The sequence below is a fragment of the Indicator indicator genome, chromosome Z (genome assembly GCF_027791375.1).
Source record: "Indicator indicator isolate 239-I01 chromosome Z, UM_Iind_1.1, whole genome shotgun sequence".
NCBI lineage: Eukaryota > Metazoa > Chordata > Aves > Piciformes > Indicatoridae > Indicator > Indicator indicator.
The window spans coordinates 55027862-55045325 of NC_072053.1; the positions used below are offsets into that span (position 1 = coordinate 55027862).

General features: G+C 36.9%; 1 protein-coding gene across 1 annotated transcript in view; it reads right to left on the reverse strand.

The window, feature by feature from the left end:
* FANCC (FA complementation group C) overlaps window positions 1-15827 on the reverse strand; it is a 63685-nt gene extending 47858 nt beyond the window's left edge. The window contains exons 1-3 of the mRNA XM_054397594.1: window positions 15663-15827; window positions 13983-14067; window positions 8495-8589 (exon numbers count right to left, since the gene is read on the reverse strand). Of these exons, the coding sequence (XP_054253569.1) occupies window positions 8495-8589; window positions 13983-14067; window positions 15663-15827 (345 nt within the window). The remainder of the gene's footprint in view (window positions 1-8494; window positions 8590-13982; window positions 14068-15662) is intronic.
* Between the last annotated feature and the right edge of the window lie 1637 nt (window positions 15828-17464).

Here is a 17464-nt window from a genome sequence, read left to right on the forward strand (position 1 = left end):
CAGTGCAGCAAGCTTGTATTAGGTCACAACATCCTAGAATCAATTTATTCTCTAAGGAATGCATTCACCGTTGTGTATCAGACAAACAACAACAAAAATCAACAAATTTTGCTTTGGCCATCTGGAAGAAGCACACTCTAACTCACACTGCATGTTCCTCACATACAAGCCACAACTGAAAGAGGCAGGAAAACTAGCTTCACTACCCAAGCCTTCCTTTCAAACCAAGTTTTAGAAACTGTATTTCTAGATCTTCTAATTCACATCTGCAGAAACCTTACAATATATCACTCAAAAATAATTCAAGGCAAAAGACAACTGAATGAAATCTCAATCAGAAAACAAAGGGGCAAAAATCATTAGTGTTGCATACCTCAAAACCAGCCTACTTATTTGGGGCCTACTAATATACCATATAGAAGAGTAATTCAAGTGCTATACATGTACCAAATGGGCTATGGCTATTTAAAACAAATTAATAGAGAAAAAAGCTTTATTAAACATGGTACTTTATAGAGAAGTTATCTCTAGGAAATAAAGCAATAATCAAAGCATTTTTTTTTTCTAAAAAGTAAGCAAATCTAGCTTTAGTAGATTCTCACTTGACCTGACCTGCAATTTCAACTTCTGAAATAAACCTTAACAGATTTCTTTGTGTCAAGTCATATTCATTTCAGACCAGTCTAAAACATGTCTGTCAAAACTGAGACCAGAAGCATTTGTGCCACCCTAGCTTCCGCTAGTTCTCAGTCCACTATGACAGCAAGGATGTTTAAATACATAATAGTGCCAGTGACTACAAAATTGTTTACCTCACTTAGTCCACCTCCCTTGATACATAGTGCATATGCTCTGTGACTAGAGCTCAGGAGCAGAATCAAACAGGTATCTGAAGGGCATATTATTTTATGAGTGGGTTTTCAATTATGTATACTACCAAAAAATATAACAGCTGTTCTGACTGTAGGTAGAATTGGTTTAAATGTCAACACTTTACCACCTGTATAGCTGAAATTACACACAAAAAAACTCAGATGTGCCATTTGGTCAGAGGCAGTGACGCTAAACCCCAGAGAAGTCAGACAATGGCATTCCTCTTTGGAATTGTTTAGTATTTAGAACGATTTTCAGTTAATTAAACCAGTGAAAACCAGATGACTTGTTATTTCAGACATATATGCAAAAGCTATATTACCTTTACTATTTATTGCTTAAATAAACAATGGGAAAACCATCATTGTAACTGTTGTGACAACTGCATTCTGAGCAAGCACAGATGAACCTCCACATGCCATTGAAAATGTAATCTAATCCGAACACCTGCTTTTAAATAGAACTGATTTCTCAAGACTCAAGTCACAGTAGGAAACAGGATCTTAAGTTTTAAGTTGCTACAAGTTTGAGCAATTAAATCTCACTCAAAAACATATTAATGCCTGGAATACAAGTTTCTGAGCTCAGGAAAGATTAATAACCCTGGTATTTAACATACTGTTGTAGCTACAGGCAGAGTGAGCTTCCCCTGTTTCCCCTAATAACATCTAAATTACCCTACTTGTTAAAAATGGTGTATGAGTGCACATTTTCATAGAATCATAGAATCATTCAGGTTGGAAAAGACCCTTAAGAGCATCCAGTCCAACCATTAACCCTATTCTGCCATGGTCTCCACTAAACCATATCGCTAAGTGGCACAACCTTTAAACATATCCAGGGATGGTGACAGTCATCTCCCAGGGCAGCCTATTCCAATGCTTGACTACTCCTTCAGTGAAAATTTTTTTCCTAGTATCTAGACTAAACCTACCTTTGTGCAGTTTGAGGCCATTCCCTCTTGTTCTATCACTAATTACCTACGAGAAAAGTACCTACCTCTCTGTATTGTCCTTTCCAATAATTATAGAAGGTGACAAGGTCTCCTCTCAGCCTCCTCTTCCTCAAACTAAACAGTCCCAGTTCCCTCAGCCACTCTTCATAAAACTTATTCTCCAGGCCCTTCACCAGCTTAGCTGTTCTTCTTTGCATCTGCTCCAGCACCCTTCTTGTATTGAGGTGCCAAAAACTGAACACACTATTGAGGTGTGGCCCCAGTAATGCCAAGTACAGGGGGACAATCACCTCCTGACTCCTGCTGGTCACACTATTTCTGAGACAAGCCAGGATGCCATTGGCTTTCTTGGTCACCTGGGCACACTGCTGGTTCACATTCAGACGCTTGTTGATTAGAACCCCAAGGCCCCTTTCTGCTAGACAAATTTCCATCCACAATTCCCCAAGCCTCTAGTGTTGCATGGAGTTGTTGTGGCCCAAGTACAGGATCCAGCACTTGGCCTTGTTGAAGCACATACCACTGACCTCAGCCCACTGATCCAATCTGTCTAAGTCTCTCTGTAGAGCCTCCCTACCCTCAAGCTGATCAACACTCTCACCTAATTTGGCATCATCTGCAAATCTACTAATGGTGCACTCTAACTCTTCATCAAGATCATTGATAAAGATGTTAAACAGAAGTGGTCCTAATACTGAGCCCTGAGGAACACCACTTGTGACCAGCCACCAAGTGGATTTAACTCCATTGACCACTTTTTGTGCCCAGCCATCCAGCAGATCATATGTTCATCCAAGCCATGAGCAGCTAGTTTTTAAATGAGAATCTGACCAGAAACAGTGTCAAAGGCTTTACAGAAGCCCAGGTAGACAACACCTAAAGCCTTTCCCTCATCCATTAGTCAGGTCATCTTGTCATAGAAGGAGATCAGGTTTGTCAAGCAAGACTTGCCTTCCATACACCCATGCTGACTGGGCCTGATCCCCTGGTTGTCCTCTATATGGTGTATGATCAGGTAATCTGTTCCATGACCTCCCCAAGCACCAAGGTCAGACTGACAGGTCTGTAGTTCCCCAAATCTTCCTTTCAGCCTTTCTTGTAGATGGGTGTCACATTTGCTACCCTTCAGTCTACTGGGACCTCTCCAGATAGCCAGGTCATCTGCTAAATAATGGAAAGTGGCTTGGTGAGCACATCTGCCAACTCTTTTAGTACTCTTGGGTGTAACACATCCAGCCCCATAGACCTGTGTGCACCTAAGTGGCATAGCAGGTCACTGACCACCTCCTCTTTAATTGTGATGACCTCGTTCCACCTGCCCTGCCTGTCTCCCAGCTCACGGGGCTGGGTGTCCAGGGAACAACTAGTTCTACTGCTAAAGACTGACACAAAGTAGGCACTGAGCATCTCAGCCTTTTCCCCGTCATCCTTTGTAACCATGTTTCCTCCTGCATCCAATGTTGTTAATGTATTAATAGAAACATTTTTTATTGTCATTATCAGCTGAGGCTAGGTTGACTTCTAGCTGTACTTCGGCCCTCCTAACTTTTTCCCTGCATAGCCTCACTACATCTTTATAGTCCTCATGAGGGGTCCGCCCCCTCTTCAAAAGGTGATAAACTCTCCTTTTGTTCCTGAGATCCAGACAAAGCTCAAGCTCGAGCCAGGTCAGTCTCCTTCCCAACCTACTCAGGTTTTGGCACATGGGGACAGTCTGCTCTTGTGCATTTAAGCCTTCTTGAAGCATGTCCAGCTTCCCTGGACTCCTATACCTTTCAGAACTGCCTCCCAAGGGACTTTGTCAGTCAGTCTTCTGAATAGGCCAAAGTCTGCCCTCAGGAAGTCCAAGGTGGCAGTTTTGCTGACCTTTCTTCCCTCTGAACTGAAAACTCTTATCATTTCACAATCACTACACCCTAGGTGGCCTCCAGCCTTTACTTGCCCACAAGTTCTTCTCTGTCCACAAAAGCAGGTCCAGGAAGGCACCTTACTGTTTGGCTCCCTCACCAATTTTGTCAGGAGGTTATCTTCCACACACTCCAGGAACCTCCAGGACTGTTCTCTCTCTCTGCTGTAATGTATTTCCAGCAGATGTCTGGGAAGCTGAAGTGATGTATGCACTGGCAATCAAGTAATACAGAGTGTGCCATCTGCTGGTATTTACTGGTATAAGTTGTCCCAGGTTACTATGCTTGCTAAGAGTTGTCATGCTACACACTGCAAAAAGCCAACACTTCACAAGGTACTACAAACAAAATAGATACTTTGCACCAAACATTGTGAGATGTCTCATCCCTAACTAAATAAACTTTTGAAACCAGTAACAGCAAAAAGGGACAGAATAGCAAGAAATATGACACACATCATAAAACCATTTCAGAATAAACAGATGACTTATCTTTAACAGTACAGATCATGATTGTATATAAACGGGTCAATGTGAAACTGCACAGTAAGGTTTGCCTAGGGAAAAACAGTGGGGATTTCAAAAACACTGAGCTGTTCAAAATAGTGTTTTTGATTTTAAAACAGTGTGGGAAGGAAGCAGATGGATGAAAGAAATAGTTGCTTCTTTTGGATTTCTTTCTGTAAATCTATTTGCGTGATGCGTCGTTCATTGTAACCACTTCATAACACACAATGTTTTCTAAACTGTTCATGCATAGTGTTTAATACAACAGACCCTCATAGATAGAAAGGCTGGCACTACTGAAAAAAAAAATATGAAGAATTAGTCATTATCATAAAAGTAAAAATAGAGGTAGAATTCTTCCGCATCTCTGGAATAACCATGGGCAAGAAAAGAAAAAAATTGGTTCAGTTGCATGCACTGTGCCTATAGGAAAGAAGATCATGAAATTAATTTTCCTACTAGTGAGCATTCCGAATTATTGCCAAAGAAATCAGGAAGCTTAACACAGAGCTCCCAGCGCAAGCATCATTACACAGTCATGACTAAACTAGTGCCACACAATCTGGGCAGCAGCGAAACCAGCTTCTGATTTAGAGAAGAAAATGTTCATCTTCATTTAGAATAATACATGTTAGAATGCTGTGAAACAGGAGGCTGTAATAAAAAGCAAACGTTATGTGTGCCATTTATCTATTTAATATGAAGAATGCCACCTACTGGTATGTAAGAATATACATGATTGTTCTTAAGTTAGTAAACAGCTATCATAGCAGACAATAAAGTTGTCATTACTATGTACTGTGAACACCTGGCACCCAGTTCCCAGCTTTTCTTTGCATACTCAGCATTCTGCATTTCGATAAATACAGATAAGGCATATATTCTGCAAAATAATTTTCTTCCCATAAAACAGACAGTCAGAAAACATAATTTTCTTACTCTAAGGTCTTAAGCAGCTTTTCAATAATTAAAGCAGTGCATACAAGAAAGATGGGGACAAACTCTTTAATAGGGTGTGCTGCAAGAGGACAAGGGTTAATGTTTCAAACTAAAAGAGGGTACGTTTAGACTAGATATAAGAAAGACATTTTATACAATGAGAGTGCTGTTCTACATGAAAGGGTATTTTGGGTACTTTATAAAGATATGCTGAGAATCCCTTTATTTCTCAGAGATCATCTAGTCTCTTTCATTTTCTTCATGATTTACTACACGCCTTACTAGCCTTGTGATACAACTATTGAAAATGCTTTGGTAACTCATTCCAAATGGAAACCAAAATAAGTGAAAATACGTTCACATATACACGTTTTACTCTCTCTGACCTATTCCTATTGATTCATACCTAGTTTTTTTCTCACCTATTCTCCACAACCTTCCTGTAGTTCCATCAATGTCTACTTTCTAACTTCTTTCTTACAATAATTTTGTTTCAGTTTGTACGAAACTTTCTCAGAAGTAACTAAATAATCTTGCAAAGTCCCAGTAAATCAAAAAAGCAACTCTTCCCTGACAGACAAAACAGTAAGCCCACTTAAATATTAAAATGTAAAAGAAATTTCATTTGGCTGTTTCACTTGGCTGACCTCCTGTTTTTGTAACAATGTTGTTGTTATTCTATTCCTGAATATCATTGCCTAACCAAAATATATATCAATGAACTAAACTTTTAAGAATGGCAAATATGGTAACACCTGCTCAGATAGCTGGACAATCCAAGGTAGGAGCAAAGAAATATTTGACATCTAAAGAGGAAAGGAAAACCACATGCAAGTGCAAATTTATAGTGTGAGGTAACTAAGCATTGCAGTGCAAGTGCATCTGACCCAAGAAATGAATCACAAACATTTCCATTTTGAACCATGACTGCGAGAGCATCCTCTCCAAAGTTAATTATGAAAATCTTAGATACATTGCTACATAGAAAGCAAAGGTCTTAAAAATATGTTTTGCTGAAAATTCTGGCACAGACTCAGAACTAGGGCTCAAAAGTCAGTACTTCATTAACCGAATGTCACACGTTGAGTTTTAGTCTGATGCTATTCATTCTATCCTGCCTCATAGCACTTTCAAAATAAAAGCGCTGGCTAGACCAAAGTGTTATGGGTCTTGAGGTTCAGATTGCAATATGGGAGGCTTCCTGTTCCAGGTGCTGGTTTTGGGTTCAGGGTTTTGGGTGTTGGCTGTCTTCCACTAGGAGAGCAGTGGGACAGGGTGGGATAGGGGGTAGTTTTCTGGCTTGGTCTTTTGGCTCGCTTGCTTCTGCTTGCTGCTGCTTTGTGCCATACTTTTTCTGCAAACAGGCTAAGGTAATTATGTGTTTTGTACCACGATTATCTGATTTGCTAAGTAAACTATTCTTATCTCACTCTTTTTGTCTCAATGTGGAGGGTTTTTTGTGTGTTGCTGCAAAACACAATACAATTTAATATAACAGATACTATTCCAAAAGATTTAGTCTAAACAAACACAACTTCCAAGTACATCAAAATGTTTGCATGTGGAGGACACGTATATGACTTCCATTCTTCCAGAAAATAGGACCTCCATTCAGATGCTTTCATGTGTCATCTGGAGGAGACAAGTGTAACAATACTAAATGGAAAGATCCTACACAGAAGGCATTGACATTACGTTTCCAGATTTATAACTAAAATTAAAAAAATAATAATAAAACCAACCAACAAAGAAAACCCACAAAGCTCTTTTCACCTGAAACATTCAAGCATTGCTGTACAAACAGGGGTTCTGCTAAACATCTATCACATAAAACTAGTGGGGTTCAAACATGTTTCTATGTTTGCAATTAAAAAAATAACAAGGTGACATTGAAATTATGGCACACCTATTTTCCTAGAAATCAGAGAACCTCCTGCAAACAAATGTGGTGGTTTCAAAGCAAACTAAAGCCAGCAAAACAGAAATTCTTTAACCAAAACCAGTGCATTTTCATTCTGAAAGAGGTACTCTCAAATGCAGAACTTTGCTCATTGAGTGCTGATGGTGTCCAAAAGAAATAGTAATACGATCTCTACTTTCCACTAGAAATAAACGGTGGCCACCACCTTTCCACCAATATTGCTTAGCTCTGCCAAAAAATGAGAAGTTAAACTCAAAGGGGGAGGCAAGGAGTGCAGAACAGAATTCAAAACCTTCATCTTACAGCTGAAATTTCTCAGCAATATTTACAAATTATTAACAAACTATTTAGAGTTTTAGAGGCTTGGGATTTTAAATTAGTTTTAGTATTTTTGTAGGAACATTGCTTTCACACAGTTCTGTTGAACTAGAAAGTCACTGATGCAATAACCTCTATTATTTTTCCAACTATTAATAGAATGTGGTCTTGCACAGCATACAGATACCCCTGTACAGGAACTACACGTTTCAAGAAGGAAATTTGGTCAAGCCCAAAAGCCACCTCTATAAACAAATGCTAAGGCTGATAGGTCTTCTATCCCTAAGTTTAAGATACTATGTATATGCTGTCTATTACGTATTCCTCTGAGGAAAAGTAAACCATTGAAAAAAACATATTCTATACTAAAAAGATGCATTGGAAGGCCTCAACGTACTCTTTAAGTCTCATGCTTGTCATTACAAAAACAAGGAGAAACTTAATAGTCAATGTACATAGCTATAAAAACAAAAGAGAGAATATTCACTGCTACACTGATGGAATAGTATCATTTTCCAATCAGATATAACTGCATTTTAGGAGGAAACCTTTCAGTATTCCTTAAGTCACTGAATATAAATCCACATATGAGCACTACCCTTCTCTTCCCTGACTGTCTTTGAAGAAAGTTTGAATACAATTTAATTCATCATGGATAAAACCAAAAAAAAAAAAAAATCCACAAACAAGAAAAGAGCAAATATAAGCTGTTTTCAAAACAAACTATGGCACTTCTCCAGGTTAACTATTTTATCCTGATCAAAAGGTTCTTTTTAGTTTTTAATAACATTTCTGCTTCGTGGTACTAGCTCACTATTCACAGTTACTACACTTGATGAATCTACCAGACTAAAAGCCACCAGAACTATAGACTTTAAAACGTCACATCTTTTTAACAATTAAAATGACAGACTAGCATGGATTGTGTTTTAACTAGAGTGATACATAGTTCAACACAATATGTAGGGAAGGAGTTGGGAGCACTTTCTAAAATGACAGTCTCTATGCTGTAGATGCATCACTTCAAAAATGCAATTTAATTCAAAGCAGTCCTGGGAAGGATTCATTCACTTACCCGTATCCAGCTGTTGGCCTTCAGTTCCACAGGGTTCTGTGGTTCATTGCTATATAGACAACATAAGCACCACATCAGAATCTTCTGACTTTCATCTGCAGGAAAAAAAAGCAAGGATACACTTAGGAAAAAAAAAAAAAAATCAAAACACAGACACAGAATTACACACAGTCCGTATCCATATATGAAACTAAAGTACTAAATATCAGTCTCAATTCACAGTACTTCTATTCTACCAGATTCACACCACAGATAATATTACTGACACACAGTTCTTGTATAATAATCCTCTTTGCAGCAGTTTAAAAGGCGTCAGAGTTCAAAACCTACACAATGTTTAGATGGCCTTAAGAAACATGTATGACTTAGTGATTCATTTACATACATAGTACTTGAAGCTATGATCAAGAAACTTTCAATTCAATATCTAAATGATATCATTAATATAAAAAACCCCACCATTGATAAAGAGTTATTACATTCTGCTCAAAGCTTGCACAACTAATGAAAAGTCACTTCTGAAAAAGTCGTGTTTGTGAAGTACGAAATCCTTCATAACAAGAATGTAAAACACTTCAGTAAGATTATATTAAGATCCTACATGCTTCAGGAAAATGGTATTTCCACAGACAGCAAAATAAATAGCTGTCTAGATGGGAAAAAATCCTATTATGATTGTCTGCTCAGGATCAGGTCAGATCAAGTTTTAATTCTAACCCACTGTTGGAAATTAGCTGCCTTCTCCAAAAACCTCATACACTGAGCTACTGTCTCTGCTCAGATGCACAGATATTATAGAAGAGTTGATTATGCAGAGCAAGCAATTGAAAAGCCTTTAACTAATTATTATTTCCCACAACTTTGTTTTATATAGGGTTTTTTTTGCTTTGTTTTTTTTAATATTCTTTGGCACATACAAAAAATCTCTACAGTTGATTTTATCCCAGAACAAAACTGCATAATTGTAATAAAAATTACAAATTAGTAATACAACATGAATTTTAGAAAATATATTCAGAGGCAATTTGATAATCAAAGTCAACAAGCGATTTCTTTTGTTTACTGTGTATTTGTTATCCAGGAGGTGATAAACAGTATTATTTACAAGTTGCTGGCAAAGCCTGACACACACACAAAAAAATAAAAGCTCAATTAAGTAATGCCTGTATTTTCACCAGATGATCAAAGAAGTTAATATTGATTTAAACCAGTATTCCTCAATAAGTGCCCAACAAGCCTGTAGGTCATTACTGGCCCCCCAATGACTAATATATCTGCACAGAAATGTTTTCTAAAATGTGCACATTTAACTGACTACAGCCTGGGGAATTCTGACATTGTGTGTTTTTTTTAATTTAATATGGATTTGTGATATGGATGTTGTAACAAAAGGAGGCATCTCACATACAGCTCAGGAGAAATTCAGAGTATCCTTACACTTTGACTGTAACTATACTCAACTAACATTCAGACATCAGCACTAAGAGGCAACTCTATCTCCTTTTAAAAACTCTTCACCAAAACTCTGATATAAAATTATGTGGGAGGAAAAACAAACAAATACTATGTTATTTGTTTAAATGATTGCTATTTGCTTCTTGGAAAATGAAGATTAAAATTATTATGAATTATTAGTATTAAAATACTGTCTGTTCATAAAGCCTGTATTTTGACACAATTTTCAGTTACGTGAATTATATTTTCTAACAGTCAAATGACAGACACAAAGACAAGGAAGGATGGGGAAATCATGTCCAAATTGTCTATCTCAAACACCATATACATAATGAAGTGTTTCTCCTTTTGACTCATTCTGTTTATACTATATATCTACAGTGTGCCATTGAGTCATTCTACTTAAGCTATAGTTTTCTTTTGAACTCAAAAGAAACCAAACCAAAACAAAAACCACCACAACAGAAGTGAGGTGAAAAAAAATGCATGTGATTTTTTAATTAGACCTCTGTATGAGAAGACCTCTCAATATACAAGATGACTTGTTGCATACTATAAGGTAACTTACATATATTGTTGTCTGTCATAAATGTAAATCAGTATGGTGAAAACCAAAATTATGAAAATAAAGCTCAAACAAACAATATAGTGGCACACTCTGCCAGCATAACGAGTATAAAGACATTTGTTTAGACACACTCAAACTTCAGCCTAACTGAAACCAACTCATATTTGTGTCATAGCTACGCTAGCAGTTCCCAAAACGTAAGGGACTTGTACAGCCTCACAGTTTTTCTGGTCAGAATTACTTCTTGTATACAAGCAAAATCAAAAGTAGCCTCCCGTATATGTGTAGGAAAATGGACCGTATATGTGTAGTCAATGACACTCTGAGGACCACTTTCAAGTTCACTTTTTTCTTTTCACAACTGCTTTGGAAATGACAATGAAAGATGAGAAGATCAAGAATAAGCAGGTACTAATCTTAAAGTAATTATGGCAGTAGCAAAAGATAATGACGACAAAAGACAGCCACAAAACTTCCTGGTAGGCTTTTTCCTTCCATTTTTCTAGCAACCATGATCTCTATAGAAAACACACTGTCATGGTAAACACTGCCCAAATGAATACCCAATTAATACATCCAGGGGAACAAAATTAGTAACTCAAACATGGAAATTATATCCTCAAAAAAGGCCACTAACTATCTACTGGACTTCTTATGTAGGTCAATGTTATAACTTCAACTAAAGGAATGAAAATCTGCTAAGAAATATAAGACATCTTAGAAGCAATCATGTAAAAAATAACTATATCAAACAACCAAACAAGTAAAACCCCAGACTTTTATGATTAATCACACTGCACTTCCTCCCTGTCACCCATCAAGAATTAAAAATAAAAAAGGCAATGCTATGCCAGTAACACAGTGTGGTCTCAGTCATCATATGATACAGTCAGTTTATAAATACCCTGTCATGACTGGGGCCAGTCACACACAATTAATAAAAAACCCTAATCTTGCAGCCAGAAATACTCTTTTTAGAGCTTGTTGTGAAAATTTATTGAAATATATCAGAAATCATTGATTAACTAAAACTAAACTTTCTGTGGAAATGAATACCTACATAAGCATTCATGATCTGACATATACTGGACACACAGGGCCACCCCAGCATTTATACTAATAGTTGGGGAATTCAAGACATTTAGGCTCAAAACTCAAACCTGGAGAGTCCTACTGAGAAGATAATTCCCCAACCCACAGAAAAAAAATATTGGAATTCCTTACCAAGACTGAATTACTCATGCATCCTTTGTGGTTTAGGACCAAAAGTACAGCTATGAGATTTTCTTCAGTCATACGTTCTTCATATTAGCATTCTAAATAAGGTTCACTTGGTCACCTCCTGCTCAGGAGTGTTTATGAGGAGATTATTTTCCCTTGGAGACTATATTTCCTGCACTGAGTGGTCAGCCATGTCAGCTTGCACCACCACTTAGATATTCATCTAAGGTGACAGGTATTGTGGACATGATGCAGAAGTATAATGTTTTTCCTCTTCCATTTACAAGTATGAAAGACTGAATTGATCAGATTAGTTCCTTCTGCTGCAAGGGTGGCCTGGTCTCAGACACATGCCTGAATGAGTTACTTATCCAAATGAAAAATTATGTGAAACCCACTTGAAGAGTCAGCATCTGCTACACCCAGCACTATCTTAGAGAATATCTTCAGAACTAGTGCCAAACAAAATTAAGATCTACTGAATCTAAAATGCCAGCAGTCCAAAGACCACTCAGGTGGTTGTAACAGGAGAAAGTGGTAGGAATGTATAAGCAGACATCTTCAAGTCTATTGATGTCAAAAAACCTCCTTGACTCGTCTTTAAGCATTAAAGTGAATGCTTTTGAGCAACTGCATTTCTCTCACTTGCAACTTTGAGACCCAAAAATGCCCTGTACATAAAGCTCTGCTCTCTTGCAGACTTAGAGAGAACAACTAACTTGCAGAAGAAATGCTTTTCTTGCTTTAGAAAATGCAGAGATCCCAAAGAAGAGGAAAAAAGTATAGGAAACTAAGAACTGAGATTGTTGAGAAAAGGAATCAAAAACAGAAACAGATGGCTTCCAACTGTGATGAAAAATATAGATGAAGCTGCTTTCCATACCAACATATATTTTCAGCTCACAAAAACTGACGGTCCAAAGGCGTGTATAATCCAAACAAAGACTTATGAGAAAAACATGTGTATAACTGTAAATATCAACAATTATCAAAATTCTCTAAAACTAAAACTGTGGTTAAAAACATAATCTCTCCATTACAAAAATAAGTCTAGAAGTATGAAAAGGCTGTTCTTAAAAGGTGCCAAAAAAGCACACATTTGCTGCTCTGCAAAGAAGACCTGTTCTGAAATCTATGTTCACAAATTTTCATTTCAGAGGGAAAGTGCTGAAACAATACATGCCTACCATGTGTTTTGCAGACAAGTTAATTCTGCCTGTGCTTGGAGCTTGCTAGAAGAACTTACCGCCAAACCAGAAGACATAGGATCACTTTAGCTTAATGCTGTGCTTGGCTTAGTAAGACTTTCCAGGTGAACACAAAATTTGTCCTTTCCTTTTCCCAAAGTGAAGCGTAAAGTAGAAGAGACAAAATTACACTTTTTCTTTTTTTTGCTAGTGGTAATGGCAGAAGACTGGCAAAAGATTATTTTGAGGGGCTCACAGAAAAGCCCAGAATTAGTTTCCTGCTTAATAGTAGATCTCAAGTAATTTGCCAGCATATCAACATCTCATTTCCTGAAAAATGTACTGGAACTGCTGGTGAGGAAGAATTAGTGCCTCCTCCCTCCAACAACATTCTTGTGCCCAATTTCTTTTCACAACTCTGCTCTCAGCTACAGACACAGAAACCAGCAGTAAGAAGCTTTTGGGTTTTCATATGCTTTTTTCCTGTCACCATTTGCTGTTTCGCTTTTTGATTCCGTTTGCATTTTCAATAGTTCGCAAGACAGAAAATCACACATTCAGAATAAACTCAGTAAACACAAACACAATCATCACTTAGCAGAGCTTTATGCTAATTAAAAAAAAATCATACTAAGAATCAGAAAAAATAATTGTATTAGCACATAGAATATTCTGATAACTGGAAGAAACTTCTTCTGAAAGCAGTGTGAAACACTAGATACTGTACAGTTTGAGATCCTAAGTAAAAAGTAATTAGTAAAACAAGAAAATACAAAAAACTAACAGCAAAGCATGTCACACATAAAACACTCACTGCTCCCAAGTCAAGATTCTGTAACCTATGAAATTAATTAGCTCCAAAAGCAGATTTGAGATTTCTCAATGCTACATATTTTAAGCAACTTAGCTAAGCTTTTCATGTCCACATTTTATTTAAGTAAAAAAGAATGTTGCAGTTTTATGGAAAAAAAATTAAAAGCATATAGCAAGTTTTACTTTCCTAATTCCTGTAGAATAAAGCTCATGGAACTGCTACAGAAATATTAGACACTCTTACCATAACCTACAACAAAAGGATTCCAACAAAGTCTTCCTAGAAGCTGGCCAATTAAAGGGAACTGCTGGATTGCTACAACTGAATCCTGTTAAAACATAAAACCAAACAGATAGATAATAAACATGATGCACATCAAAAGTATATCAGGAGAACTGTTAATGATACCAACTGTCATAAATTAAATTCCCAATGTGAAATGTTCTGGAAGCAAAATACCTACAGGTATGTAATAAAAATAGAACTTCCTGAAATGTTATAATCGAAATAACTTAAAAGGATGTTATTTCCTCACCTAATGTTAATTACAGTTAATTCATCTGTCTCACATTCAGTAATCACAAAGCAGTATTAGTAATCAAGAATTCATGGTAATAAAAGCACAATCAAACTATATTTAATGCAATGTCTCACTGAGTTTCTGAAGAAATTAATACCTACTATGGCACAAAGCTAAGTATCTTTCTCTTACTTTTGTTTGCTTGCTTTAAATTAACTTACATAATAAATAGCCAGTAACAAATTGCAATTTAACTTTTAATCAAATAGAAAGCAGCTTCACTATAAAAGCAGTAGACAATGTAGCTTATATACAACCCTGTGTAATCAGTCTCATTTTTCCATTTCTGTAGCTTTACTATGTAATAAATGAAGGCTTTTAAAAATGGTGTTGTGCTGAGATAACATGCAAGTAGTAGGAATGATAACCATCTCCTGCTGATGTAATAAATTCCTTACATTTGTCTCACGTTTGGGGCTAGCCCTAGACTTTCTGGGGCCATGTTCACAAGGTCCATTTCAGGCCAAGCCTCAGATTACTTGAAGTCACAACATTAAAAACAGATTTATTCCCGCTCCCCCCCACATCCCTTAAGAAAAAAACATATATATATATATATACATATATATACATATATATATATGACTATGGAAGGAAACATCACTCCCCAAAAATCTTTTATTTAAAAGTTAAATTCAGTTCAGAAAAAAACAAAACAAAACAAAACAATTCTGCAGTCTTCAGATGAGAATATTTAAAAAGAAGCAAACCTCAGGCCATAACCATAGTCAGTACTTCTGATCTAATTATACTGCATATGGATGCTGAAAAAGCCATGCTCAGAAAAACATATACAGAACTAAACATACAGCAACTTCATTTAGCTTTTAAAAAAAGCACTCTAGTGAGTGCAGACAGTAATTAAATTACTAAAGAGAACAGCCAGCAGCATAAGCCAACGATCTGACCAAGCCGCTAGAATTCACTACACATGCCAAACACTGGGCTTAACGTGTCAACAGACTCTCTAAGATTTAAAGGATCAGTTACAGTTTTGCATGTTAAGGCCTTTAGATAATCCAATTTATGACCTGACAACCAGAATCAAATTCTTGTTTATTTTAAAGAGTTTTTTTAAAGAGGCTAGATCATTGGCTGGGAAATCTCACATGACAACAACCAATCAAGAACGAAAAGCTCCTTTAGCAATAAATCAGGGGAACAGGAGGCACACTCCTGTTTGCACTACCTGTGACTGTTTCTCCGGTTTGCCTCTCTGATTCAGCAATACATTAGGTCAGCAACACAAACCTCTTTGCTACTGTCAGCTTCCGGTTTTCTCCAAATATGGGGCACACTGTTTCCAAGGCTTTCAGATTACTCTTCCTTTTAAAGTCACTTACCATATGTTTTAAAGTTTCATAAACCTGATGTAGAAACTGCTGGAGCTGGGGCAAGTGAAGGTACACATCCTTCTGGGATTCCAGTGTGGTGGCTTGACCCCATTCAATAGCTTTATCCAACCAATATTCAAAGTTCAGTTTGGGCACTGTAGTGTCCTGTGCCATTCCACAATCCTGAAAAAGACATTAACTCCACATCAGGCAGCACTAAATGCTGGATTCAAATCAAGAGTGAAAACAGAAAGGATTTCTGCTAGCTTTATTTGTGTTCACATGTGAAGTGGGCTCTGGAGGGAGTCTGCGTTTACATATCATAAGGGTACCAATTTTCTTCATATCAGTAAAAGGATAAAATAACCACCCCATTGTGACAAAGTAGCAATGGGGGCACAGTAATCAGTAAATTACCTTATAATGTGAGACCCAGTTGTGTCTCTGGATTTTATTACCTGAATTTGTCATCACCAATATTTCTCTCAAAAATTTGAATAACTTGAGTATGCAATTTTTTAGAAAGCTTTCCGTGATGGAAAACAGAAAATGCTTGTTCCAAGATAAATTAAAATAAAGCTTAATGAAAGCAAAAAGTGTCAGGGAACCTTTCCTTACTGTAGTTTCTGTATTTGTAATTGATCATTAGTTTTAAGTGCAAAAAAAGAGTATTGTTGTTAAAGGAAACTAATAACCTTGCTTTACACAGCTAACCCCTAAAATCACATCATTTGTATAGCATCCTAATCTGAGCCAGGTAAAACTCTGAAGATTATTAAAAAACATGTTTAATTTATGCAATAAATAAATAAACAAACAAATAAATAAATACTCCATAGTGAATCACAACTATGATTTTATTTTGGATCCTGCCTAGCAAAAAAAAAAAAAACCAAACTAGAGCAAAGCTGCTGGCTTGCCAGAGCCTTAAACATGTTTAAAGGTATTTAAGTAAAGCCACTGTTTTTGTGTTCTTTATTACACTCCCATTTTGACCTGCAGTGAATGGTGTCAGTAGAACTCTTAATGGACTTCCACAGTGCCAAGATCTTTATGACCTTTTATGAGTATCAAAAAAAGGCTATGAGATTTCATCACCATAGTTCACTGACGTGATGTAGGTCAAACACCCAGGGCTATTTGCCATCAAACACTTACCATGACAGGGACAGAACAAAGACTTAAGAACAAATTAAAACCAGGAAATTAATTTATACAAATGATCCTGTTTGATATTCCCAGGTAAAACTAATCCTCCAGAATAACTGAAAAACAAGTCCCCTAACAAAATGGTTTCTAAAACATTGAGAAAAAGAGGGGGGGTGGAAAGAAGGGAGGAAGAACCACACACTCCCAACACTTTGGAGCAGTCACATGAGTTGACTAAGTATTAACAGGATTCAAAGTATACAAATCATGCAGACTTATCTCATGTATCAGGTACCTGTAACTGCTATTCCAGTATGCAGAATGGCACAGTCATCACAGGGTGAGGATGGTCTTTTTCCAGAAGTCTGAAATTCCAGCTGCAGAACAAGAGAGATTGTTTATCTCTCTTTTTAACTGCGGCTACAGAAACTGGGCTGCAGTTCCAGAAAGCCTCTTTAGGAACATCTTAGGTGGACCAGAATCATTGCCTTATAGAAAGAACAACTGTCAGGTTGAGATGTACGTCCATTTTTAAACACACACAACACCCTACCCTACCCCCAAAAAAACCCAAAACAAAACCAAACAAGCCAGAAAGGAGAATACCAGCACAAATCATACAAGAAATTAAATCCTAAAAGTACATCTATCTATATGCCGCT